This window comes from Pan troglodytes, chromosome 11 (genome assembly GCF_028858775.2).
Source record: "Pan troglodytes isolate AG18354 chromosome 11, NHGRI_mPanTro3-v2.0_pri, whole genome shotgun sequence".
NCBI classification, from domain to species: domain Eukaryota; kingdom Metazoa; phylum Chordata; class Mammalia; order Primates; family Hominidae; genus Pan; species Pan troglodytes.
In genome coordinates this window covers 34,325,714-34,352,147 of record NC_072409.2, presented here as the reverse complement: position 1 = coordinate 34,352,147, position 26,434 = coordinate 34,325,714, and the positions used below count along the sequence as shown (strand labels likewise).

Sequence of the window (26,434 nt, the reverse complement as noted above, 5' to 3'; positions counted from 1 at the left end):
GAGTTGGCTCCTCTTGAGGTCTCAAGATAACCTGGGGCTCCTGGGTCTGTCAGAAAATTACATTCTTTACATACCACAGGTCAAGAACCCTGTACAGGGACTTCATAGACAAGCTATGAGGCCAGTTTTCCCAAGGGGCCTTTACTGGTTCTAAAGGTTAAGCATGCCATTCCAGTCAAAGCCTTAGTAAAATAATCATTCTCCAATTGTGTCCTGTTACAAAAGAAAACAGATTCTTATTGCACTTATGCAAATAACTATGTTATCATAAGTTAAGAATACTCACAAATGGTTTCCGAATTCTGGAAAAATCAGGTAGCAAGAAACAAATATGCTCCAAATTTTGTTCACAGAAGTATAATTGTATTAGTCCATTTTCATACTGCTATGAAGAAATACCTGAGATTGAGTAATTTATAAAGAAAAAGAGGTTTAATGGACTTACAGTCCCCTTCCCACATGGCTGGGGAGGCCTCACAATCATGGCAGAAGGTGAAGGAGGAGCAAAGGCATGTATTACATGGTGGCAGGCAAGAGAGCATGTGTAGGGGAACTGCCCTTTATAAAACCATCAGGTCTCATGAGACTTACTCACTATCACAGAACAGCACGGGAAAAACCCATCCCCGTGATTCAATTGCCTCCCAATGGGTCCCTCCCATGACACATGGGGATTATGGGAGCTACAATTCAAGATGAGATTTGGGTGGGGACACAGCCAAACCATATCAATACTTTACTCAATTCTTAAAAGTTGTAAATAGCTCAAAAGAAAAGTTTCTTGGCTCTGAGAAACAAAACAAAGGATCAGCAATGTTTTAAGCCAAAAGCCAAAAAAGATTACTTTAGGCTTCTATTAGTTCAGTCCATGCAATTAACGCCTGTTCTGCTTGATATTCATGAACAGTTCAGCCCTCCATGAGAGTTCTGAAAGTTTTTCCTCTATTATAATGTCACAGTCTCCCAAGTTATCAGAAACCTGCATTCAAGAGCACCTGTCAAAGTCTTATAGGTGATTATAAACCACCTTTTGAAGAGGATCAAAATAAGACAGCAATTGTCCATGGTTGACAGAAGGTCTTAGAACAGCCACTATTAAAGCCACAATTGACAAGAAAATTTTGGTTACTTCTGTGGCATACAACAATTTTACATAATAATTATGACTATTAATAACATGCACTAAATCATATCAGAATTATAGGAGTTTCCCATAATTTTGGAACACATACCTAAAACATATTTACACAAATAAATCTTTTACTTCTTAGTAGAGGGAAGACTTAGCTTTCCAAACAATCTGACTCTTTCCTTTCCCTTCTTTTTCTTATAGTTTATTTAAAAGGCAAACAAAAACATTTTAATATTTTTTAATATAACATGAAAATCTTGTTCAACAGAGAAAGCCAGATTTCACCTTTGCATTAATGCAGTATTGATGCCAAACCTAATTCTTAAAAAAAAACCTTCTAGACAAATCTATCCAATCTTAATCAGTTAGATCATAAGGTAAGATTCTCATAAACCTTTTATAACCCTTTATAATTTTTTGTTAAAGAGTAGATCACTGTTCTAAGAAAACCCTGTTGTGCTTTTATTCCAATGTTCAATTTATGAAAAAACCTGAATAATACCCCCTTTAATTTTAGCTAATATGTTCACACACAGAATTTCTTTTATAAGATTAATTGTTCACAAACCTTCCACAACTTGTTTAAACCTTCAGCTTTTTTCTATCTAGCTTGAAAAAAGTTTTTAAGCCTCTAAACTAGGCCAAAAAAATCCATATTCCCATGCCTTCTTATAATTCTTTTACCAAAAACACATGTCTCTGTCCTTACACACCTTGTATGTAAAACTGCTTATTCAGCAGACTCAATTAAATGTTACAATGCTAACTGAGCAACTTTTATTTTTGGTGAAAAATCTGGTAAGTAAGGATTTTAATTATCTATCAGGTGTGGAGCCTAAGACACTAGACAGAAGTCCAGATAAGGTCCTTTTTCAGCATAGCCGGGGGCATGGCTAACTCCACATGTTCCCATGCCTTACCTGGAATCTAATGGCTCCAAAGCAGGTAAGTTGAACAAATATCAAGTTAAAAAAGCACTTTACAATATTAAAGCATTTGGCAAACCTAAATCTGACTGGCGTAATTTAGACCAAATGTCTTTATTTTACCAATAATCTTTAAAACTGTCTCTAATTCCTAAAGATTACTAAAGTCACGTGAAGTAAAAGGCATTTGTTTTTATTTTTCTGACAATATTTGATTTAATTGCCTATTATCTTTAAACCAATTAATCAGAGCTCTTTTATATATAAACACCACACACACAACACATGTAAATATGCAGACAGACAGAAAATCCAGTACTTGTAAGATTTTCCATTTGCTTACAATCCATTAAGTTTCTTAATTGGATTGCTGGCTTTAGGGTGGAGCCCTTGGAGGAATAGGACTGGGAAAGCATGCAGTTTCCAGGGCCTAATAAGCAGGCACAGCTGGAAGGCAAAGCAGAGCCCCAAAATTAAGGGTCTCATTTTTATATTAGATCCTGGATCCCCAAAGAAAAGAGGGAATCAGGAATGAGATAATGTCCTTTGCAGGGACATGGCTGAAGCTGGAAGCCATTATCCTCAGCAAACTAACACAGCAACAGAAAACCAAACACCACATGTTCTCACTTCTAAGTGGGAGCTGAACAATGAGAACACATGAATACAGGGAGGGGAACAACACACACTGGGGCCTGTCGGGGAGAGCATCAGGATAAATAGCTAATGCATGTGTGGCTTAATACCTAGGTGATGGGTTGATAGGTGCAGCAAACCACCATGGCATATGCTTACCTATGTAACAAACCTGCACATCCTGCACATGTATCCCAGAACTTAAAGTTAAATTTTAAAAAAGAGGGAATCAAACCATCTCCCATAGGAGTCTCATCTCTCAGTGGGGAATGGGGACATTTTCATACTTTCTAGGTGGCCAAGAACATGATTCTCTAATCCAAACATGCAAAATGCCAAGTATCTCCCTATAACTGCCATTAGCCATCCCCAAAAGTATATTTCCTACCTAGTTATTACACACAAAAGCTCTCTCATAATGCAAAGTAATTTCTGATACCCCTAAAAGTCAATACTGTCAGACATCACAATGCAAAACAGAGGAGAGCCTTAGATTTTGAGAGGGATCTATCTGATTTCAATTTCTGGGTTTTCATGAAGAAAACAGAGGTTTTTCCTCAAACAGGGTCTGTAGTGCCTCCTGTTTTTCCCAAGGAGTCCCAGGCTGTTAGAGCTTGAATATCCACTTTTAATTAAGCTGACTTTTAACCATAGCATTCTTTTAAAAAAAAAAATCTCATTATCAGACTCTAGCCAGGCAAAACAGCAAATACTTGTAGCTTTTGAACTTTACCAAAGGTAACCTCCCAGGTACTCAGAAAAAGGAAAATTCAAGAAAGGAAGTCAGAAGTTGTTCTACGGCACTGGGCAGTCTCCATTGCCCTTCCCAGAAGGAGTCTAGAGCAGCCAATTTTGAGCTTGCAAAGCCTTTTAACTGCTCAATATAATTTTTAGGGCTAACTATGATATGAACCCCAAAGTTCCTGTTCTCTGAATGGCAGAGACAAAGAGGAAGTACTGCCACATGGTTATAAGGTCAAGCTCCCAAGAACATAAAACAAGACAAGAGGGAAACTTCAGTTTTGTTTTTGTTTTGTTTTGTTTTGTTTCAGGGACCTGAAGCAAAGTTTGTAAGTGACCAGTTTGATGGGCTGTCTTGAACAGCAGTCTTATAAGGTGTATTAGTCAGGGTTCTCTGAAGGGACAGAACAGATAGATGAATAAATGAATGGGGAATTTATTAGGAGAATTGTCTCACACGATTACAAGGTGAAGTCCCACAACAGGCCATCTGCAAGCTGAGAGGCCAGGAAGCCAGTCCCAGTCCTAAAACCTGAAAAGTAGGGAAGCTAATAGTGCAGCCTTCAGTTTGTAGCTGAAGACCCAAGAGCCACTGGCAAATCACTGGTGTAAGTCCAAGAGTCCAAAAGCTAAAGAACTTGGAGTCTGATGTTCAAGGCCAGGAAGCATCCAGCATGGGAGAAACATGGAGGCCAGAAGACTCAGCCAGTTTAGTCTTTCCACATTTCTCTGCCTGCTTTTATCCTAGCCAAGCTGGCAGCTGAATAGATGGTACCCATCCAGATTGAGGGTGGGTCAGCCTCTCCCAGTCCACCAACTCAAATGTTAATCTCCTTTGGCAGCACCCTCACAGACACACCCAGGAACAATACTTTGCATCCTTCAATCCAATCAATTTGATACTCAGTATTAACCACCACATGGGGGCTTAAGCCTGTATTCTATCCTAAGATACCCCTCCTTCTGACAGAACAATCTGGAAAGACAAATTTATAGCACAAAGTACAGCAAATTCACTACAGCTTAAGACTAACTTAATGGGAAAATTCTTTTTCCTATTAATTAAAACTTTACACAGGAATAAACAGGGATGTTTACCATTCCTATAACTCATTTGCACAGAGAGGCCAGAAGTCTGAATGGTAAGAAATTCTTACCCTTTTGCTGGCATGCCAGGCTTCTGGGTTCCCTTTCCCTGAGCAGCCCTAGTGACCTGTCTTGTGGCACCATAGCCCTAGGGGCCAAACCACAACACAAAGGAAAATCACCTTTTTCCATTTCATGAAACCATAGGCAAAAGCCTCTCAATTTTGCAAGATGTCACCCAAGAGATTGTATGGGGTAACCCAATTAACATCTTCCAAACCAGCCAGAGCAAAATAAATGTGACAAAACATAGACATTAGCCACTCTGCTTAGCACCCAGTATCAAACTGGCAAGGCTCAAACATGATTCTGGTCGGGCCTTTTCATCTTTGATCCACTCAAATTGGTGTGGAATGATCTTCTGACCAGAAGTTTCAACATGTGGTTTCTGGGCAAACTGAAACCGCAGACAGTTGCCCTGAGTAACAGAAAAGATAGAAAAGAGAAAGGAAAGAAAGGGAGAAAAGCATTGCCTGCAGCAGGGTGAGGAAAACGAGGAGCTCAGGGAGGCCAGACAAGACCCATCCATTGCAGCAACACTGAATCTAAAGTTCAGGTGGCCAATTGTCTCATTAGCTCTCAAATTTCCCCTTTAGGGAGAAAATGCTCCCCATATCCAGTGATCCTATATATGCCTAATCCTGTCACCCACAGCCATCAGCAAACAGTGCAAGGCAGATTAATCCAAAGAGAATAACGGTTAATATCCCATAATGTGAAATCCATTTTTAACCAAGAAGGACTTTACTGAGAGGAGCTTCTAACCCCCTTAATCTTAGGAAGGACTCTAACCTTCCTAGTCTGGGCCTTGAACCTAAGTTCCATCAAGTGTCCTTGCCTTTTATTAAGAGGGGCCTTTAAGCTCTCTGTCTTAGGAGAGGCTCTAACTCTCCTAAGTTGGGCCTCTAACCCAATTCCATCCTTTAACCAGGTAAAATGGTTCCTATCACTTACCCAAAGTCATACAATTGGTGCTCTAATCTATTTCTTTTGGGTAGGGAGTCTCCTTAGTTTAATCTCGTTGTGGTCACCAGGAAGATATTACCAGAAAAGGGTCCTGAACAAGACTTTAAGCCAGGGTTCTTGGACCTCATGCAAGAAAGAATTTGGGGTGAGTCCATAGAGTAAAGTGAAAGCAAGTTTATTAGGAAAGTAAAGGAATAGAAGAATGGCTACTCCATAGACAGAGCAGTGGCATAGGCTGCTTGACTGATTATACTTACAGTTATTTGATTATATGCTAAACAAGGGGTGTATTATTCCTGAGTTTTCCAGGAAAGAGGTGGGCAATTCCCAGAACTGAGAGTTCCTCCCCTTTTTAGACCATATAGTGTAACTTCCTGACATTGCTATAGCATTTGTAAACTGTCATGGCACTGGTAGGAGTGTCTTTTAGCATGCTAATGCATTATAATTAGCACATAATGAGCAGTGAAGACTACCAGAGGTTACTTTCGTCACCATCTTGGTTTTGGTGGGTTTTGGCCAGCTTCTGTACCATATTATTTTATCAGTAAGGTCTTTGTGACCTGTATCTTGTGCCAACCTCCTATCTCATCCTGTAACTAAGAATGCCTAACCTCCTAGGAATGCAGCCCAGTGGGTCTCAGCCTCACTTTGCTCAGCCCTTATTCAAGATGGAGTTGCTCTGGTTTAAATGCCTCTGACACACCCATGGCTGAAGTCTATGTGGTTGTCCTGGTGTTAATTATTGAAGGATTCTGCCAAGGGGTAGGGAAATGTTAGAGAGTAAGCATCTGGGCTGTCAGGTCTAACTGTCCTTTTCCCAATGGAAATCCTTCCTACAGAATCAACCTTTTGTTATCTGTTTTAAGTTTTATTTTTCAGGGAAACAACTTTTTATACTTTTAATTAAAATTATTTGTACATAAATTTTATTTCTCATGAGACCTTAAAGTACTTGAGATAAAAAATTTAGGAAAACCACTAGAAGCCTCAATTTTCCCATTTGCAAAATGAGTGGCAAAAATTTTTCAAAGGCCCTTTCATCCATATTACTTGCTAATTTTATACAACTCAGCCTAAAATTATAGGATGTCACAATTCTAGGCAGGTTGAGTATACTTTATCTCTGGTTTCCATATTAGTTTTCTGGCTGATATGCTGCCTATATCTTTTTGTTATTTTCAGGTAAAATAACTGCTCTGGAAAAGAAGGCAAGAAAGTAAAACAAGGCAATTTCACCACAGCCATCATCAGGAACTCAGGTGCAATTTGACTTAAAGCAGCTTGAAATTTTAAAAGAAAAACAGAAAATGCAATCTGTTTTCTCATTTGGTCTGTTTCCTCTTTAAACAAGCACACTCTATCTCTCTAAAGATTTCCCCCTAAAAAGAAAACACATTGCACAGCTTGACCTATAATTTAAATCACAATTAAGCTTCCAGTTAGAATGTATCTTCATCATAAATCTACTATAAATCCCCCAGTGTTCTGTTAAATTACCTTAGCCTCTTAAACAGCAGGACCCCAGTTTTATTTTCCCTAGTTATAAAATGCTGGATTATAGCTTATTTATGAGTTTCATGAATAAGACAAATTTGACTGCCATTCACAAAGAAATTCTCACCAGGTTATTATATTCCTAGATCCTATTAACTAATAAAAATACAGAAACTAAAAATTACTCCAAATTAGTCATTCAAGTAGAAATGCTTGCAAGACTTCTTTGTATAAAAAGAAGATGCCACCAAACAGCACTATTAAGAACATTTCCTCCTATTGCTCCTGGTCATCACTGCTACCTCTGCTAAATCCAATCTGCTTTTTATAAACATTTATAAATCTACCTTTTAGCCTGCTATAGCAATCATTCCTGAGGGACATTGCTTTTTCACTAGGAATTTACTCCTCATGAGCAGTGCCTAAAGTGGTTCAGATTTTATGTTCTTGACCTAAATCTGGGTACCCACTATAAATCCAAACTCGACGGAGAATGTCCAAGCGTCTGGTAAAATGGGTCATCTGGGGTTTCAAAGATTTCAGGGCTTCCATAGTCACATGGACAGGACAATTACTTGAGGCATGAAGACTCATAGGTACCTCTAGGGTAGTGTAAAATTGTTGCAAAAAGTTCTGTTTTATAATCAATAAAATAAGAATTGATATTCACTACAATATAAGCTCCATACAGCAGAAATTTTTGTAAGCACTCAATTATTTGTTGAATGAGTGGATGGACTTTCATCTCAGCTCCGCTCTGTGATCAAAGCCCAGTTCCAAGATCCACCTTCTTCATCTATGAAAAGGAAATTACATGTATTACATGAAGTAACTTAGGAAATGTGTATGGAACTAAGTATAGCACAAGTATAAATCAATATTCTAAGCAATAAAATTACTTTCTAATAACCATTTTAAATAATTCAAGCTAAGTCTGAAATAAAAGATTATTTAAATCCTTGAAAGGCAACAATGGGGAAAACTGTTGTTTAAAAATTGCAAGCGTTTTCTTTCTCTTAAAACGTGAGGGATTAAACTTTCAGGCACAAACACCTTTTGTTTTTGTAAAGTCATCTGAATGGATACTCATTTACACAAATGTAGAACAATGGTTCCTAGTTGCAATAGAAATATTTTAGACATGTAGCAGCAAAGAAATGAACTGCTTTGCTTCTATTTTAACATAGTGACATTACTGTAAACTGGTTTATTTTAAAAATATCTTTCTTTTATTAGCATAAGGACAGAAAGATGTTTTTAATACGTATGTACCTAGACCATTCCATGCCTTACATTTTCGCTTGTCCTTATGAAATTGCATGAGTGTTTTCCCAAAGAAGTTGCCCGCAGGAGATTGGGAGAGAATACTGGCAACGGCAGAAAAGACTTGGAGACATGATCTTCATCATCTAATGACAAGGGACATAAAGAGAACATGATTTGGATTGCTGAAGCCTCACCTGAACTCCACTGTGGATTTCCTACAAATGTTGTTATTTAAAAACACATCCTCTAATTCTCAGAAATGTATTGATGCCACACATTATCATGGTCTGAAGACCCTCAGGAAGCAAAGAGGAACCAAAACCACACTCTTATGAGTGGGGGTGGAGTTTGGAGAGAATGGACTATAGGGAGTAGGGAGACCAAAATAGAATGCACAGAAGTCTATGAATTCCCCATTTCCCACCTACCTATAATGGGATAGAGGTGGGAATGGAAGTCAATATTTGGAGATAAGGCCAGCATGGGAAAGGGAAGAGAGATAGTGATCAAGGTAATTCCTGAGTTTCTATGCACACTAATGTTTGATGGAGTATGCATGTAATTACCTAGGAACTTAAATATGGGTAAAAATAACAACAAAACAACAACAAACTTTCATCTGAAAAATCTGGAAAACAATAGTTTCTGGTTTGGAGAGAATGACCATCTTTATAATCTTTGTATGTTCATGTAGTCGCTCATCCTTTCAATTAACACTTATGGAGCACAACTCTGTCTCCAAAATTGAACTGGATGCTGGGTTTATAGACACTTACAAGGCAAGACCACTGACATCAAAGTGCTCACAGTGGGTGACAAACATATAAATAAATACATGTAACAGGAGTCTGTATAATTCATAAAACAAAGGAGGGTTGGTAATTATACCTCGACAGCAACTAAGAAAGTGGTATCTGAATTAGATTCTTTCAACCCAAAACTGCAGCTGTTCATAAAGCATAGAAGCTTGTTTTTACTTTACAGGCAAAAAAAAAAAAAAAAATTGCAACCAGAGGTAAAGAATATGGTGCCGAGAGCCCTCTGAAGCATACAGCTGGCATAAATATTTCATCGTACATTCCTCAGCCTACTATCACAGTGGTCACTGATGATATTACACAAATAGAATATGTTGATAATAGGGTTTTTTTTTTTAAAGTTTTCAATATTAGGTCATTGAGAAATGATCACTACAATGAACTCACTGAACCTTAAAATACTATTTTGTGAAATATATTGTATATTTTCAAGTATTTTTTTCTTTTTTAAACTATTCTTTTCTGGCACCTTAATGAGTGAGCAGCAAATGAACCCCCTGAACTTATTCATATTGAACCAATATTTATTAAGTATCTACTATGTGACAAGCACCAACATGTATCACAAAGGTATGTCACAATGGGAATGGAGGTCAGAAGAAAAGTGTGGATAAAGGGTTAAGGGATTATGGAAGAGGTTACAAGTAACTCGAGAAATGGATCAGATTTGGGGTTTAAATACACGTAGAAATACACAAGGGGGAGAAGTGAAGAGTCAAAGGGCATTTCAAGTTCACCATGTGCAAAGAAAGATGGAGAAGTGAAGACTAATGCTTCAGGAATGACGAAAAGATGGTGCATAAAATGCTCCATAACCTGCCTTCTGTGGATCTCTTATACTAAATCTTGCTACTTCTTGCATCATACATTACATTTATCTTCTGTGCCATTGACTGTGCAATCTACTCTATTTAGATGACTGCCTTTCACTCTTCATTTCTCCTGGTTAATGTCTTTATACAAGTCTTCTCCACTCAACTATGGATTCCTTGGAGACAGGCACACATCTTATTCATCTTTGTATCGCAGCACATAACACAATTCTTGGCACAATGCAGGCATTCTATAAATGCCTATTGAATCCATTGATACATGTATCCACCAACGAAGTAGGGAGCACTTTCTTTTGTCATTGGTTGTTGCATAAGTTCACAACAGTTAAAAAAAAGAGAGACATGGTAATCTAAGGAAGAAAGTAGCAGATGAATCTGAGAAAGTAGGTTGGGAAGAGACAATGAAAGGTCAGCCAGGCCACCTTTAAGAGGTTAGAATTAACTTTGTGTGTAATTTTCACCAAAGGTTTATATAGAGGGAAGAGGTACCATTTCTATATAGAAACATATACATATATATAGTAAAACTTTAGAGAGGGCAGAGTCTTGTTGAAGTAGAAGATTAAGTTAGGATATATTTGTTGACTATAGAGGACGGCAGAGTGGTGTAAGAGGTAGTGGAGATGTTAACTGCAGAAGCAAATCTTGTAAAACCAAAAATCTGAGAGTGAAGACTCTCTTTGAATCTAGTAAGAATTGAGTTTGGTAATAAAAAGGAACCAGTTGGAGGATAATCAGGCAGATGTGTGTGGATTTGAAATAAAAAGTAACAATGGACCACCATGACAAGGAGAACTATGAAATAAGAATAACATTTGAGGAAGAGAAGTCAATAATTATCCCCATAAAAGAAGGGGTATGACAAAGCAGATGAGAGGTGAGCTAGGTAGCTCTGGCTATTAACCAGCATGCAAGTGATAAAAGCCAAGGATAGCTGGAAAAACAGAAAGAAATGAATATGAAACAAGTAAGAATAGAACTTACTTTATGAGTAGTACATGAAAATTTTTTTTTTTGAAAAAGCTCTGTCACCAGGCTGGAGTGCAGTGGCGTGATCTAGGCTCACAGCAACTTGTGTCCGCCTCCTGGGTTCAAGCGATTCCCGTGCCTCAGCCTTCTGAGTAGCTGGGATTACAGGCATGCATCACCACACCCAGCTAATTTTTGTATTTTAGTAGACAGGGTTTTGCCATGTTGGAACCAGGATACTCTCGATCTCCTGACCTCCTGATCTGCCCAACTTGGCCTCCCAAAGTGCTGGGATTACAGGCATGAGCCACCGCGCCTGGCTGAAAATACTTTTTTAAGACCTAGTACCAGAGTTCTTTAGAGAAGTAATTACTAGTTTTTAGGAAAAGTGACTTTGAGTAGAGAATGTGAGCTCTGTAAGGAAGGCTCAGGAGGAGCAAAACAAAGATCACTGATGTTCTTCACGAAAAGTAAATGAGAAGACCTCCTCCAACATGGTCGACTGAGCTTTCCTTTATAAACTCATAGAAATAATGGATAAAATATAATTATTGTTCTATAAACCATATACAACCGTAAAAACAAAAAACAGCAAAAAGGAAATTCTCAGTGCCTGAAATAAATTTTAAAAATTGAAGAGCAGAAAGCAGAACAGATACTGCGGTAGCCCTCCAAAATTTTATACTTGGCTATATGCCTCAGGAGCCAGTAGTTGAGTTTTAATGTCCAAGCACAAGGCTGAGCTTTGATGAGGCAGGTGAGCTGGAACTAAGCCCTTATGTAAAACCTGGAGCCTTAGGAATAGCCAGCTACCGGAACTGGAAAAAGGCAATCTACTAGTTTGGGGAAGCGATAAAGAAGTTTGTTCTTTGGGGCTTTGGATAGGGTGGGAAAAAAAAACATAAGGTACCTATGAGAAATCAAAACTGCAGCCCTGCAACAGATCTAAATTTACAATATTTGCATAATTCAGGAGCCACAAACTGAGAAATTATCATTTGAAAATGCTTCAGATCTTTAAGAGCTACAGTATGCTGGCAGAAGCAAATGCATAATTGTCTAAAGGGACTCTTTTGCAACTAAGGGTGTAAGAGAGTCCCATAAACAAAACCATCCCACTGAAGAAGAGCACCACATGAGGAAATAAATCACTGAGTAAGAGTCAGTGGAGGTTGTAAACAAGAGTTAGGAACTGAAAATCTAAAAATAACAGAACTAACAGAAAAGAAGATAAAATAAAGACATATAACTTGATTAAAAGGGCAAAATAATAGAAATCATAATGAAAGAATAGGCAGAATTCACAAAGAACCAAACAGAACATGTATTTTAGAAAACAATATTGTCACTGACATTAAAATGAATGGGTCTAACCACTCCCATTGGGTGAATGAATATAATAACCTCCTTTTCTATTCCTCATTTTAAATTATACTTAGCTGTGTTTCTTTGCAAGTTTGTCAAACAGGTTATATTCAGTGAACCCACAGTTCAAATAATATGGCGTTAGAAATAAAATACAGTCATGTGTTGCCTAACGACGAGATACGTTCTGAGAAACGCCTCATTAGGCAATTTCATTGTTGTGCAAACATCATAAAGTATACTTAACACAAACCTAGATATTATAGCCTTATGATTCTAGACTACAAACTTTTATAGCATATTACTGTACTGAATAATGTAGGCAACTATAACACAATGTTGTGTTTGTGTTTCTAAACAGAAAGGGTAGTATGTGGCACTATGATGTTACAATATCACTAAGCAGCAGGAATTTTTCAGCTCCATTATAATCTTAAGGGACCACAGTCACATAATGTAATCAGACATTGAAATATTATGTGGTGCACGAGTGTATTCAAAAAGTGCTGCCAGGCCACTGCCCTCCAGCCTGAGACAGAATGAGACTCCTTCTCTGAAAAACTAAAAGTGCTGCTAGTCAATCCAATGTAAAAATATAAACTTTCTGTCATTATCAATTCATCTCCTTGAACCTAAAAATAATCTCTCAACAAAATGAGTCTTCCTTACTTCTGCGGTAAAGTCCTTTCTTTTTTTCTTGTCCTTTGTTCCAAGGAGAAAGGATTCACTTGGGTCCCTGTGAGAAGAGCTTCTTTAGCACTCTAAAATTAGAAAAGTATACCCAGGAGAGAGCAGGTTCCTTCCAGTTCCCTAGGAGAGTAGAGCACCAAATATTTCTCCTAGGTCTTGCTTTATGGCTGTACGTGTGTCCTTGCTGGTACTGATGCCTTCCATATAAGGACTCAGACTCCACTAGCTGCCAGATTTCCACTTGAAACACTGCCTGCTAGCGTTGAAGCTTTCAAACGATTTTAATCCATGGTGATGAAGCAAGAACAGTGTTTTCTGTACACTGCATCTACCCTATACTCTCTGTTTCTACCCCTCACATCTCCAAATTAGGGGGCTTCACTGGCTTTGTGCCTTGGTTTTTTCCACTCACCTGTGTGATCTCAGGAGGCAGAGTTTCAAGTTAGTCATCAGTGATTTCCTCAAGTCCATTTGTCTTATATTTAGCAGCAATTCCTTAGTGCTTCTGGCACGCAATAAGACTAAAACTGAGAGAGCTCCACCTTTATAAGCATTTTTCATTTTAATCAATGGTCTTAATGGGAGTAGTTAGATCTGCACATTCTTCTAACCACCCAGGAGTCCTTATCCAACAACAGTGCACTTGCGTATGTTTTCATCCATGTGACGTAAGTGTATCAGCTAGTTGTTAAAGTGCAAAGACTAACAGTCTGTCTTAACACATATTTCCATACCAAAAAATCACTTTATTTCACAACTTGACAAAGTCCACATTAGGATTTGTTGGCAAATTAAAATTCTTTACTCACAAAATGATAAAAGGAAGGAGACACAGCTCAAAGTTAACGTGTAAGAGTTAACAGAATCAATACAAGTGAATAGCTGTGGAGCCTAGCGGATGCAGGAATCAAGGCAGACAAAGATATCTGTTGAATTAAATTAATGTTAGGTCACTACCCATGGTTGACATCACAGAAGTGGGTAAGCATACCAGAGTAAATAAATGAATCCTTTCTTAAACAAAAAACCCATAAAACTTATTTTACTCCCTCATCGAGAAATATTTTCAAAATATAAGCCCATTCCTGGTAGGTTAAGACCAATTCAGATGACTGCATTGCCATTCCAGGGCCAAGAAAGCAACTTTAAAAACATGCCCTACGCTATGGTCTAAATGTGTCCCTCAAAATTCACATTTTGAAATCCTAACTCCCGAACTGACGGTTTTAGCAAGTGGCCTCTTGGGAAGTGAGGAATGGGATTAAGGTCCTTATAAAATAGGCCCAAGGGAGGGCCTCTGCCTCTCCACCATGTGAGGACAGAGCCAGAAGGTGCTATCCACTAAAGAGAAAGCACCCCTCCCTAGACACACCTTATTGTGACATTCCAGCCTTCAGAAATGTGAAGAATAAACTTCTGTGGTTCATAAACTACCCAGTCTATGATATTTTGTTATGGAAGCCCAAAAGGATCAAGCCATTCCAAAATAGCATTGTTGCCCACACCATTTTTTGAACCTCACTTAGGGTAACACCATACCCATTCGGAGTTAAGCCCTTCCTAACTCTTAAGTATCAACGTGCTTGGAAACGTGAGCAATCCTGACACGTTTTTTCTTCCTAAAGAACAATACATACTAATAATAGGATCGGCTAATAGTACTAGATTCTATGCATGAAGCCTAGTATTTAAAAGCATGCAATCTGGAGCTAGACCGCCTGGGAACAAATCCCAGCTTACTAGACAAGCTGTTTAACCTTTTACTTGGTCTCATTTAACTCATTTGTAAAACGAGGGCAATTTCTGATTTCATAGGGTTGCTACGTGGATTTTAAAAAGCCCCTTGCAATATAGCCTAATATTCAGAACTCAGTAACATGAACTGTCTTAAAAGGTTTCCAGAAAAAATCCCCAACAGTTTAGGTCGGCTTATCATCACAACCCTTTCCGGTATAAGGGAGATGAATAGCTATTTAGCACCACACAATTTCTCCTCTGGGCTCGGAACAGCTCTCGGTAGACTACGATCCCTTTCCGACGTGGAAACTTCAGATAAAAAGGCTCCGCGAGGTCCGAAGCCAGCACGGGGCGGAGCCAGGACGCGGGCCAGAGTACCCCGAAGGACGGTGCCTCTCCGGCCCCAACGAAGTACAGCTTTTATTTTGCAGCAATCTGAGCCAACCCGAGAAGATTCTGAAGCTTCCAAAACAGAACCGACGAGAACACTCATAGAATGCCTCTCCACTTCCTAACTGTCGCTTTGAGGAGAGAAAAGTAAGCCACAGCCAGCACCGCAGACTGGAGAAGGCGAGGTCTGCAGTGTGCCTAACGCGTACTAGAGGGACCGAGGCGGGGCGGGGCTGGCGAAGCGCGAGGACCCGGGGCCGAGGTATGAGGCTGACCATAGAGTGCCGGACGCCGGTGTGAACATACACTATCTGCTCCTGTAGTGCCCAGGCCCCTGCCGGGGAGTCCCCGGAGCTACCATTATCGAGACTCTCATTCTATTGCCCTGCGGCTTTAATCCTTCGAGTGTAGGGGAAAAATTGAACCCTAAAGACAGGCAGCTCCTAGGCACCAGCACAGGAAATAAGCAATGGAGGTGGGGTCCTTCGCTCGCGCCGAAATTCAAAGGAATAAATAGTTCCGGCGCGGGTGTTGAGAGCGGTGTGGCAGGTGTTGTAGCCGCTATGGTGGTGAAGTTCGCTTCGTAGCGGCCCCGGCTAGAGAGTTGGCCTGTTCCCTGCCTTTGTGACCCGGAGGAGCTTTTGGGGTGCGTCAAGCCCCTGGCCTGAGGCAGCGGTGAGGCGTGTGCGTGAGCGCGGCCGGTTGGGCCCGGCCAGACTTCCTGGCGGGAGGCGGGAGGCGGGAGGCGGGAGGCGGGAGGCGGGGCGCGGGGGCTGTAGGGAGGGGGACCAGTGGCAGAGTGACCTTAGGTGATCCTTAGAAATAAAGGCTAGTTTCTGTTCGACCGTGGAGTAGGGCGAAGAGGTGTAGACAGGCCTGGAGAAGCGAGGTAATAGCCTGAGTAAAAGCAAGAAGTTGGAGAACATGAGATACATCTCATCTCTAGTAAATACTTAAATGACTTCCCCTCCTCCCGGAGTCAAGCACAATTCGGGGATGCAATGACGGACGTAGGTGAAGACACTGCGGGAACTTACAGACAAGTAATGACCGTCTAATATCAGCTTTAAGTACCATGAAGGAAAAAGAAAGCCGAGTGAAGGATTGTGGAGAGGTGACATAGGGAGGTCAGGGAGGACTCCAGTAAGGTGACATTTGAGCAGAGACGTGAGTGCAGTAGAGAGTAAGCTATGTCAGTATCAGAGAAAAGCACATTATAGGCAAAGATAATGGGATATGTAATAATCCATAGTCTTTGTTAGGTAGAGTATGATAAAAGTAGAAGGCAAGCCTGGAAAAACGGGTAGAAGAAATAGTTAAGACTTCCCAGTTGAATGGTTTAATTTCCAGATAGTGGCTAACTCTGGTGTATTTTTGAGTAGATGAACGATGTCTTTACATCAGATAAGATAGTTTGTCAAGTGGCTGTTTTATTTCTATCACCCTATCATTGCTGTTTTTGCCTCGTGTTCATTATGATTCCAGGTTTGCATTCCACTTAGGTGGTGGTATTTCTGTTTCGTACAGAACTGGTTTGTGGCCTGTTTGATTCCTGTCAGAGGTTTGCTAACCCAAGACAGTATCGAAAATGCATATTAAGTCAATTATTCTAGAGGGATTCAAGTCCTATGCTCAGAGGACCGAAGTCAATGGTTTTGACCCCCTCTTCAATGCTATCACTGGCTTAAATGGTAGTGGGAAATCCAACATATTGGACTCCATCTGCTTTTTGCTGGGCATCTCCAACCTGTCTCAGGTAAAGTGCAAAATTTCTGATTTATTTGAATTTAAGTTGGCAGGAGAATCCTCACTGAACTTTGGAGACGTCCCAATATTCTCTTCATTTGTATTTTTATACTTTTTGTAAATTACACCTCACTGCAACCTTTTAAGGAAAGTAATATTACTCCTTTAGATGAGAAAATAGAAACTTAGAGATGTTTAGAAGTAACAGTGCCTCAAAACTCAGGCATTCTGACTGTAAAGCAGTCTCATTCCAGAGTATTTTCAACCCTGTGTAATGATGCCTTTTCAAATCCTATTAATGGATTGAATGACTAGTGAAAATCTTTGGGACGGTATTTCCTTATATCTTGCAAAGTAACTTTGTATTAAAAAATGAATAGGAAACAGTTCAATTCAGGGTTGAAAAGGTTCTGTAGAGAAAAGTGTCCATTGCAGGTTGTTGCCTGTTTTCCTTGTTTTTCTTGCCAGAGGATGCAGCTGCCTATCCTTGTCTACTTAATGGACACTACGTTGGTGGGTTTTCCAACAGCAAGGGACCCATTTTTAGTGCTGCTTTGTACGGTAGGGAGTTTTGTAATTGATACACTTTTCATATTTTATTTTAGGTTCGGGCTTCTAATTTACAAGATTTAGTTTACAAAAATGGGCAGGCTGGTATTACCAAAGCCTCTGTGTCAATCACTTTTGATAATTCTGACAAAAAGCAAAGTCCTTTAGGATTTGAGGTTCATGATGAAATCACAGTAACAAGGCAGGTGAGTGGCAATTAAACATTTGGATATCTTAAGACCTTTTATGTCTGATGTGGTTTTTGGCCCTATGCCTTTGCAAAACGTGCTAGAGAAAGTTCATGAGCAAAACTGGTGCCTTAAATTCTGACTAGATTCCTTAATGTCTTCCTTATATTAAAATCTTGATCATGCACATTCTGTCACTAAGAGGATTGAAAGACAGCTGAAAAGTTATTCATCCAGTATAAGCACTCAGCTATGCTGAAATCTTAAACCATATTTGAATCTTCTTTTGTTGTTCTTGAACACCTGTGTACTTGAGATCTTTCAATCTTCTGAGATAACCCATTCTGTTTTTGGACAGGTCTTATTAGAAAGTTACAGCTATAAGTTTTGTCAGAGTCTGCTGTCTTCAAATTTTATTCATTAATCCTAGTCCTCTTGAGAGCACCAAGAGCAAATCTAACTTATTCCCTACTTCAGTGTTTAAGTGATGTGCAAGTATATGTGTTTTAGTTCTAAGTGAAATCTTGCCAGGTCTTTCACTTGATGTTTGTTCTTAGTTCCTTCACTTGCCTGATTATACCAAGTATGCTCCAGTTTCCCTCCCTGCTCCTGCATTCATCTATCTTTCTTTCTTTTAATGGCACCTTAGATTGGGTGTACCAAAATTGGTCTAGTTGGAGTTATTCTTTCATTTTAGATATTCTACTTTTATTTTTCCCAGTAGAGCATTGGGGTGTTCATAATACATTGTGGATTCATATTAGATTTACTTGAAACCACTCAATTTTTTTTTAGGTGTGTTATTAATATAGTCAGGCAGTGTTTTCAGCTTGTCAAGGTTTTTTTTTTTTTTTTTTTTTCCTGAGACGGAGTCTCGCTTTGTTACCCAGGCTGGTCTCCATCTCCCGGGTTCAAGAAATTCTTCTGCCTCAGCCTCCTGAGTAGCTGGGACTACAGGTGCCCACCACCACACCTGGCTAATTTTTTTTTTTTTTTTTTGTATTTTTAGTAGAGACGGGATTTCGCTATGTTGGCCAGGGTGGTCTCAATCTCCTGACCTCATGATCTGCCCGCCTTGGCCTCCCAAAGTGCTAGGATTACAGGTGTGAGCCACGGCGCCTGGCCCAAGATTTTGTTTTTAAAAATATTGTCAACTCCTATTTACTGTCCATCTTACCATTTATCACTTACAGATTTTCTCCTCTATTTTAATGGAAGCCTCTGGTTGAATAAAAAAAAAAAGAAACGTAGGCCACGTTAGGACAGAATCCTGTTCCATGTCATTAGACATCCATCAAATATTTATCCTTTAGGAACTGTCACTAAGTCTCTTACTAATAATCTACCTAATTGTTCCTGTCCTCATTCAGGCCATAAACTTGTATCTTCACCAAAATTATAAAATTTTTGTCAGAGAAGTGTCTTCAAATACATTAATATATGAACTACCAACCTAGTAGTCCTGTCAGGAAAAGAAATGAACTAACATTTATTCAATATTTATTAAATAGTTGATGTATATTGGGTGTTCTTGAATGTACTGGGATGTACAGTTAGAAGAATGAGAAACAGAGCTTGTCTTTAAGGACTTCAATCTGGTAGATGAGACAGTCATACCCAATAAATGACAATTTAAGTGTGATAGTAGAGTATGGTGTCTGGGATGACTTAATGAAACCATACTGAAGCTCCGTGATTACCCTTTCTTTTAAATGGTCATAAATCATGTCTTTATTAATAGCTTTTTGAATCTTGTCAAGAATTGATACTAAGCTACTTTGTCTGACATCTATTCCTGTTGAAAAGTAGAGAAAGCCTCTAGAAAAATTACAGAAAGAAAGTAACTAGGAAAGTGTGTTTTACATATACTTGGAAACATAAAGCTAGAAGTTACCTCGGAGACCTAGTCCGGTGCAGGCCAGGGTAGGAGGCTTGTGTGTAATTACATAACTAGTTACCAAAAGTACCTGCATTAGACACTAGTTGTCCTGACTCAAGTTAGTGTTTTTGACCATGTCATACTTGTTCCACTATTTATGCAGAATTGGTTTTGTTTACTGCTAGTCGGACAGAGCAAATAAACGTAAGCTAATATACTTAGTTTATCCTAGCACAAGGTGTGCATGTACATTAATATTTAAAAAATTGCTTTCTTTTATAGGTGGTTATTGGTGGTAGAAATAAATATTTAATCAATGGAGTCAATGCCAACAACACCAGAGTACAGGATCTCTTCTGTTCTGTTGGCCTTAATGTTAACAACCCTCACTTTCTCATCATGCAGGTATTTCGTTTGAGGTCTTTATATCACTTTTGTAATAGTTTCGACATTTTTTACTTTTAAGCAATTAAAATAGAAGTACTTTATGTTTTGGATTTTATACTTTTTATTTACTATTGTGCTGTGTCCGGCCATCTGTTTAGAAATATGGTTTAGTTACTTGCACTGATATATTCTACTGGATTATAGACCTTTGACTCCTCTAGAATGTTTAGAAGTAATTTTTGTTGACTTTTTATTTTGTCACTAAAAGAACAATACATGTTAACTGTAAAAAAAAAAAGCCATAATATATCCTTTTAAATTATTGGATTAATGCATCTTAATATTTCAAGTATAAAAGTTTGAGTAATTTTCTTAGAGACTCACACAAATGAGGAGTAAAGGCTGATTTTATCTTACATTTACATTACTTCATTTGACCCATCCAGCTATCGTTTGAGAGAATTATAGTAAAGTCGATGGGAGCATCTCAGTGGGACCAAAATAAAAATATTTCCACTACACACCTTCATAGTTGAAACTTTACTTTAAGTGAATCTACATTCTAGTAATACAATTCTCTGAGACCTGGGTGTGCAGGTGTTTTGCTTTATTTGTTTTTGGTAATGAATAAATTTAATGGTTTTCTGGCATTGATGTAAAATATTTTATTTTGTTTGAGGCCTAGAAGTATGTCATCTGTTTTGTGAAATTATCCTGGAGGGTTATCATTCAAAGAAATGTTAAAAGTTTTTTAATTATGCTGAAATTTCTTTTTATATTTACCTGTTTTAAAATTGAATATTTCTACTTAATGTTAACTGTCTCAGAAACATGATCCTTGTTAACTTTGTATCATTTAATGAATTATTTCATTTGTATCATTTCATAACTTCCATAATTTGTATCACTGGTGAGAAAGTGAATAGCAAAGTTCCAAAATTCTAGAATCATAGAAGAATTATAGAGGAAAGACCCCCCAAAGATTGGTATATTGAGATACAACAGCTTCAGTCTAGATAAACATGAATGGCAGTACAGATAAACATTTTCTGTAATTTGTTATCTTAGTAAGTTTGCTATTTTATTTTCAGGGCCGAATTACAAAAGTATTGAATATGAAACCTCCAGAGGTAAGAGTACTATTTATGGACATTAAAAATAGTTGGTATAGATATTACTTTAATCTTTCAGACAATTTTTAAATATTCTATTAAAATTTTTGGAGACATTATTTGGGAATGATTAGTAAAGACAGTTGTATATTTGTGTAATATTTGGCACTATGCCCAAATATTAAAATTGATTTTGATTGTATAAAGGAGTCTTGCTTAGCTGGTGTTTCATGTCAGAATTCATTCCTACAGAAAAAGCCTACAGGAAAAGGTTTGTGTGAAATTACTATATTTAACTTATATGGTTCATTTGGGCCAAATTTTGGTAAGATGTTTAGTGAGGTCAAGGCAAAAATGATATATTTAATGTAAATTCCAGTTGGACACATTGTCTTGGATACTAAACATTAATAAAATTGTCATTCCAGATTTTATCCATGATAGAAGAAGCAGCTGGAACCAGGATGTATGAATACAAAAAAATAGCTGCACAGAAAACTATAGAAAAAAAGGAGGCTAAGCTGAAAGAAATTAAGACGGTAATTTAATTCATATAAAATATTTTCGGAGAAGAATGTAATTTTGCATGTAGAGTTTTTGCTGTAAAGAGGGAAAAATTTTTTTCCTTGGTTCAGTTTTCCATAGTCATCCCTGCTACTTCTCTTTCAAATAAATTTTAATGATACTTTACATGCGAAAATACTGATTTTTCTTTATTTTCCAGATACTTGAAGAAGAGATTACTCCAACCATTCAAAAATTAAAAGAGGTATATTCTGTATATGTGAAGATAATCTATTAGAATGTCTTTCAAAGTCAGCGATGTATCCAAAATCATACACATAGTGATACTATTTCTTGGGGGTTTTTTTCCTGCGATGAGATAAGGAATTAGAGTTGGCACGCCATAACTCAGCGTTCTGCTTACAGAGGATATGCACTTATCTACTAAGTCATAGGATATTGGAGAGTAATTTTTATAGTTTCAGAAAATGGTATGCCGAATTTTAATACTTTATTTAAGCTAAGCAAGTCTGGAATTTCCTAGTTAGTTAGCATTGACTGGAACAACATTTCTTAAAGATAAGGCACTCTTAGACACCCTCATTGAGAACAATTTCCAGGATAAGAGGGGCTATCACTATAATTATTGCTATCAAGGTATTTTGTAAGCAAAAGGTATTGAAACAGAGGATTGGATTTTCTCTGTAATCTTTGCAGCTCCTGACTATCAAAAGACATGGCACAATATGTCATCAAAAAATGCATTTATGAGCTACGTTTTCTTTTTCTTGAGACTAGTCTCACTGTCGCCCAGGCTGGAGTGCAGTGGTGTGATCACAGCTCACTGCAGCCTCCACCTCCCGATCTCAAGGGATCCTCCCACCTTAGCCTTCTGAGTAGCTGGGACTACAGGTGCATGCCACCACACCCTGCTAGTTTATTTTTTTGTAGAGACAGGGTTTCTCATTGTTTCTCAGGCTGGTCTTGAACTCCTGGGCTCAAGTGATCCACCTGCCTCGGCCTCGCAAAGTGCTGGGATTACAGGAGTGAGCCACTGTGCCCAGCCAAACGACGTTTTTAAAGCTAGCCTTTTAGGAATTTATTAAATGCTCATTGAAATTTGGTACTACTCAGAGCTGTCTTGTGAATCCATATAGTAGTATAAATTTTACTGGAAAAATTGTAATCTTGAAGATACCCTTTTTGTATGTATGATTTAGTAGAAAATACTAGATCAGGAATTTAAACTTAGGTCCTAGACTTCATTTTGCCACAATTGCTTTCTAAATCTAACAACATGGACAGATCGTTTAATCATTCTGAATTTGTTTTTTATGTATAAATTAAGGATTTTAGTTATTACTTTGTCTGGTCCCAGTAGGTCCTCATGGGAGTCATGTTTAGTAATGATGTAAGCGGGTGCTTGTAGTAGTGCTTCAAAGTATATTAGAGTAGGCATCTTGATAATACTACTACAGAATCCATTTAATAGTGTATCATGGTGGGTGTGTAAGTTGTCTAACACTAGCTTATGAACCTTATGTCCATATTTCTTTGTTAAGCTCAACTACCCAAGTGTATGTTAGAAGAAATAGCCAAATAAGATTCACTAGAGATGGTAGAATGCTATCTAAAAGTCCTGACTTCTGATGTTACGTAAAGTTTCCTACAATTTAAAATGCTATAATTGTTTAATACAGGATAAAATCTATTATGTAATGAGAAATTTGTTTCATCTTGCATAATTGAATTTTTTTTAATACAATTTTGAGTTATTCTTTTTTTGTGATTTCTCTTTCAGGAAAGATCGTCCTACTTGGAGTACCAAAAAGTAATGAGAGAAATAGAACATTTGAGTCGTTTATATATTGCTTATCAGTTTTTGCTGGCTGAAGATACCAAAGTACGCTCAGCTGAGGAATTAAAAGAAATGCAAGATAAAGTTATAAAGCTTCAGGAAGAATTGTCTGAGAATGATAAAAAAATAAAAGCACTTAATCATGAAATAGAAGAATTGGAAAAAAGAAAAGATAAGGTCTGAACATATGTATAAGAATCGATAATATACTCTGTGAAAAACATACTAAATTATATATAGTAACTATTTAGGATTCATTGGACATTGTCTTCCGTATTGATTTGTTAATCTTATAGTAAGATAATGAAATAACTTATAAAAAAGTGTTTGATACAGAACTCATACAATAAAATGACAATGTGAACAAATTTTACGTAAGTGATTGAATTGACTGCATTTTATTATAGGAAACTGGAGGTATACTTCGATCTTTAGAAGATGCTCTTGCAGAGGCTCAGCGAGTTAATACTAAATCTCAAAGCACATTTGATCTCAAGAAGAAAAATCTGGCATGTGAGGAAAGCAAACGCAAAGAGCTGGAAAAAAATATGGTTGAGGTAAGTGAGCTTAATGTGCCACTAGTGCCACTTGTAGACAAGTATATAGTCTCATTAGTGTACATTTATCTATTCCATGAATATTTAGTGAGTGTCTTCTATAAGCTAAGTACAGTTGTTTGGGCTGTGGTTACAACTGGACCAAATGGTCAAAAGTCCTTGCCTTGTGGACCTTCATTCCATTGGGGGAAATGATAATAAAGAAAATAAATAAAACATGTAACATGTTATAGAGTGATAACTGATGTGGAGAAAAAGCAGGGAAGGGGATTAGGAGTGTAGGGGAAAAAGAGTACAATTTGGGATTTTAAGTTGGATAGCCACTGAAGTAAGTGGAGAATAGGAAGAACAGGTTTGATAAGCTTAAGAAATACAGTATGAATATAATAGGCTTGAGGAGCCTGTTAGACATCTTGCGTAGTGATGTTGATTAGGTACTTAACCATATGAATATTGAATCCAGGCAAAAATACAGATTTGGAGGCATCATCAATGTATAGGTGTTATTTAAATCCATGAGACTAGGTAAAATGATCAAGGCTGTAAGTTCATATAAGAAAGTTGGAGCCCTGGGATACTTTCAACATTTGAATGTTAGGGTAGTTCAACATTCAAAAGAGATTGAGTAGTGTGAGGAAAATTAGGCCAGTAAATTGTCCTGGAGTCCAGGTAAAAAAGATGTTTCAAGGAGAAGTGGCCATGAGTACCTGATTAGATTGTGTTCATACTCTCACAGAATGAAGGCAGAAAAAAGAAAAGTGAATATAGATAACTTTTTGAGAAGTTTTCTGAAAGAGGGATAAATAGGGAGGTAATTGGAGGGTAATACAGAAGAGTTTTTTTGGCTTGATTTGACATGGGATAAATAAATTCTATATTGACAGAAAAGTTCCAGTAGAAAAGTCGTCATTTGTGATTCAGGAGAGAGAGATGGGAGAGTTGTTAAAATAGGGCCCCTTAGTAGCTGCAAGTGGGATAGGAACTAGTGTATAGAGGAGGTCACCTTCACGAGAACTAGGAATAGGTCATCCATGGTAACAGAAGAGTCAAGTATATAGTCTCACATGTAGGTAGATGAGTAGGTGTGTTTTTGGAGCTTATGGCATTTCTTTTGAGGGTGATTCTGTTGTCCCAGTGAAGATATACATTTGCCTTTTCACTGAAAAAAAATTAACTTTGTGAAAATAATTTCTTTATACTGCCCTGTTAGATATTTTTGCAGAGAAATACAATTGTTGAATTAAGAAACAGTGGAGGAAAATTTAGACAAAATTTTGAAGTGATATGAACGTGTTGTAGCAGTCTGTGTTGTGGCATCCAACAACTGAAATCAATTCATCAATTACTTTTTTTTTTTAGGTGAGGTTTGTAAAGCTCTAAACATGTGGACCTGCCTTGTTTTGGGTTCATTTTTCTTTAGTCTTGTCATGTCCTTAAGCTTCACACACTGATTGCTCCTTTTTCATCCTTCTTTTCTGTATCCCCTTATTCTTCTAGATCTCTTAATGTTAGTATGCCCTAAGGCTAGCACTCTGATATCTTTTATAAACTCTCACACCGTAGGTGGTCTCATCCAGCTCTGTAACTCTAAATATCATCTGTATGTTGATGCCTTCCAAATCTATAAGCAGGCTTAACTCCCTGAACTCTATGAAGCAGGTTTATTGTGTGCAGGTTACCAACTTGTCTGAAGCCAGCAGACGTAACACATTCATACACAACATTTTATGTGAAATGGATTTATTACTTATTGATAGGCAACAAGGGAAAACAGAAGTCTAGGATTCATTGCAAGCTGATCTCCCAAGGCTCAGAAAAGCTGCCTAGGGTGGTTTGAATTTTATTTGCATGTGCCCAACTTGCACAGCAGCTGAGGGACCCCAGAAAACAGCCTGCTCTGAGTTTATACCCTAGAATAACATGAGACACTGGGCTGAAGCATTGAGATTATGTTTTAGGGCAGCTGGAGGAGCAGATAGGAACAGTCCTGGCTCTTCTAACCATTGCCTCCCTTTCTTGGGATATTGCATTAACAGCACATTCTACAGTTATTCTTGAGAACTGTAAGCCAGAGAGGGAAGAACTGGCTTAGTCTAATGCCACCTAAGGAGTTGTCCTGTAGTTTATCCTCCAATCTAGGTATCCCCGCTAGCAAAACTAGTCCTTTTATTATGCCCACAGACTTCTCTGAAGCTGAAGGAGAAGGAGGTTTGTCTTCTTAGATGGATATAACACTCTGACTGACATAATCTCATTGCAATATTGTTGAGCCATAGCCAGAATACATTTCACTGTGCCCAGGAGGACCACAGGCAGGATGATCAGGCCTGCCTGGAGCACTGACTCAGCCCAGGATCCTGGTAATCCAGGTATGAAGTTGTTAAAGAGGTCAAAGAAGGATCCTTCGGACCTGCTTCCAGATCTGTATTTGTGTCTCTGCAATACCTGAGGTGTTTATCTAGATACAGCAGGAAGTGTTGGCAATCGCATGTATTCTTCCCACTTGTGCTAACAGGTTTAGAGCAGTTGTCTAAAACAACTT

General features: G+C 38.1%; 1 protein-coding gene and 2 long non-coding RNA genes across 16 annotated transcripts in view; 2 read left to right on the top strand and 1 right to left on the bottom strand.

Annotated features, from left to right (window-relative positions):
• LOC129135973 (uncharacterized) overlaps window positions 1-7,605 on the top strand; it is an 84,316-nt gene extending 76,711 nt beyond the window's left edge. For 2 of the 3 annotated variants that reach the window (XR_008537163.2, XR_008537162.2), the window contains exon 3: window positions 6,733-6,811. This is a non-coding gene — a long non-coding RNA (uncharacterized LOC129135973). Of the gene's footprint in view, window positions 1-6,732 lie in introns of all 3 variants that reach the window. The other variant, XR_010148606.1, reaches the window with a different exon arrangement.
• LOC104007968 (uncharacterized) lies at window positions 1,330-13,783 on the bottom strand. Its single transcript, XR_682354.5, has 3 exons — window positions 13,398-13,783; window positions 8,338-8,453; window positions 1,330-7,840 (listed from the first exon to the last, which is right to left on the bottom strand). It is a non-coding gene; the product is annotated as an uncharacterized LOC104007968 (long non-coding RNA).
• Window positions 13,784-14,554: 771 nt separating this feature from the next.
• The window catches only part of SMC2 (structural maintenance of chromosomes 2), a 47,839-nt gene continuing 35,959 nt past the window's right edge, over window positions 14,555-26,434 (top strand). For 3 of the 12 annotated variants that reach the window (XM_001137448.7, XM_016961356.4, XM_016961355.4), the window contains exons 1-9: window positions 15,432-15,787; window positions 16,640-16,868; window positions 17,464-17,613; window positions 19,757-19,879; window positions 20,953-20,991; window positions 21,402-21,512; window positions 21,698-21,742; window positions 23,279-23,512; window positions 23,743-23,892. In XM_001137448.7, coding sequence (XP_001137448.1) covers window positions 16,701-16,868; window positions 17,464-17,613; window positions 19,757-19,879; window positions 20,953-20,991; window positions 21,402-21,512; window positions 21,698-21,742; window positions 23,279-23,512; window positions 23,743-23,892 — 1,020 coding nt within the window. In that variant the 5' untranslated portion in view covers window positions 15,432-15,787; window positions 16,640-16,700. Of the gene's footprint in view, window positions 15,797-15,816; window positions 16,156-16,597; window positions 16,869-17,463; window positions 17,614-19,756; window positions 19,880-20,952; window positions 20,992-21,401; window positions 21,513-21,697; window positions 21,743-23,278; window positions 23,513-23,742; window positions 23,893-26,434 lie in introns of those variants that run through there. The other 9 variants (XM_016961354.3, XM_009457017.5, XM_009457022.5 and 6 more) reach the window with 9 other exon arrangements.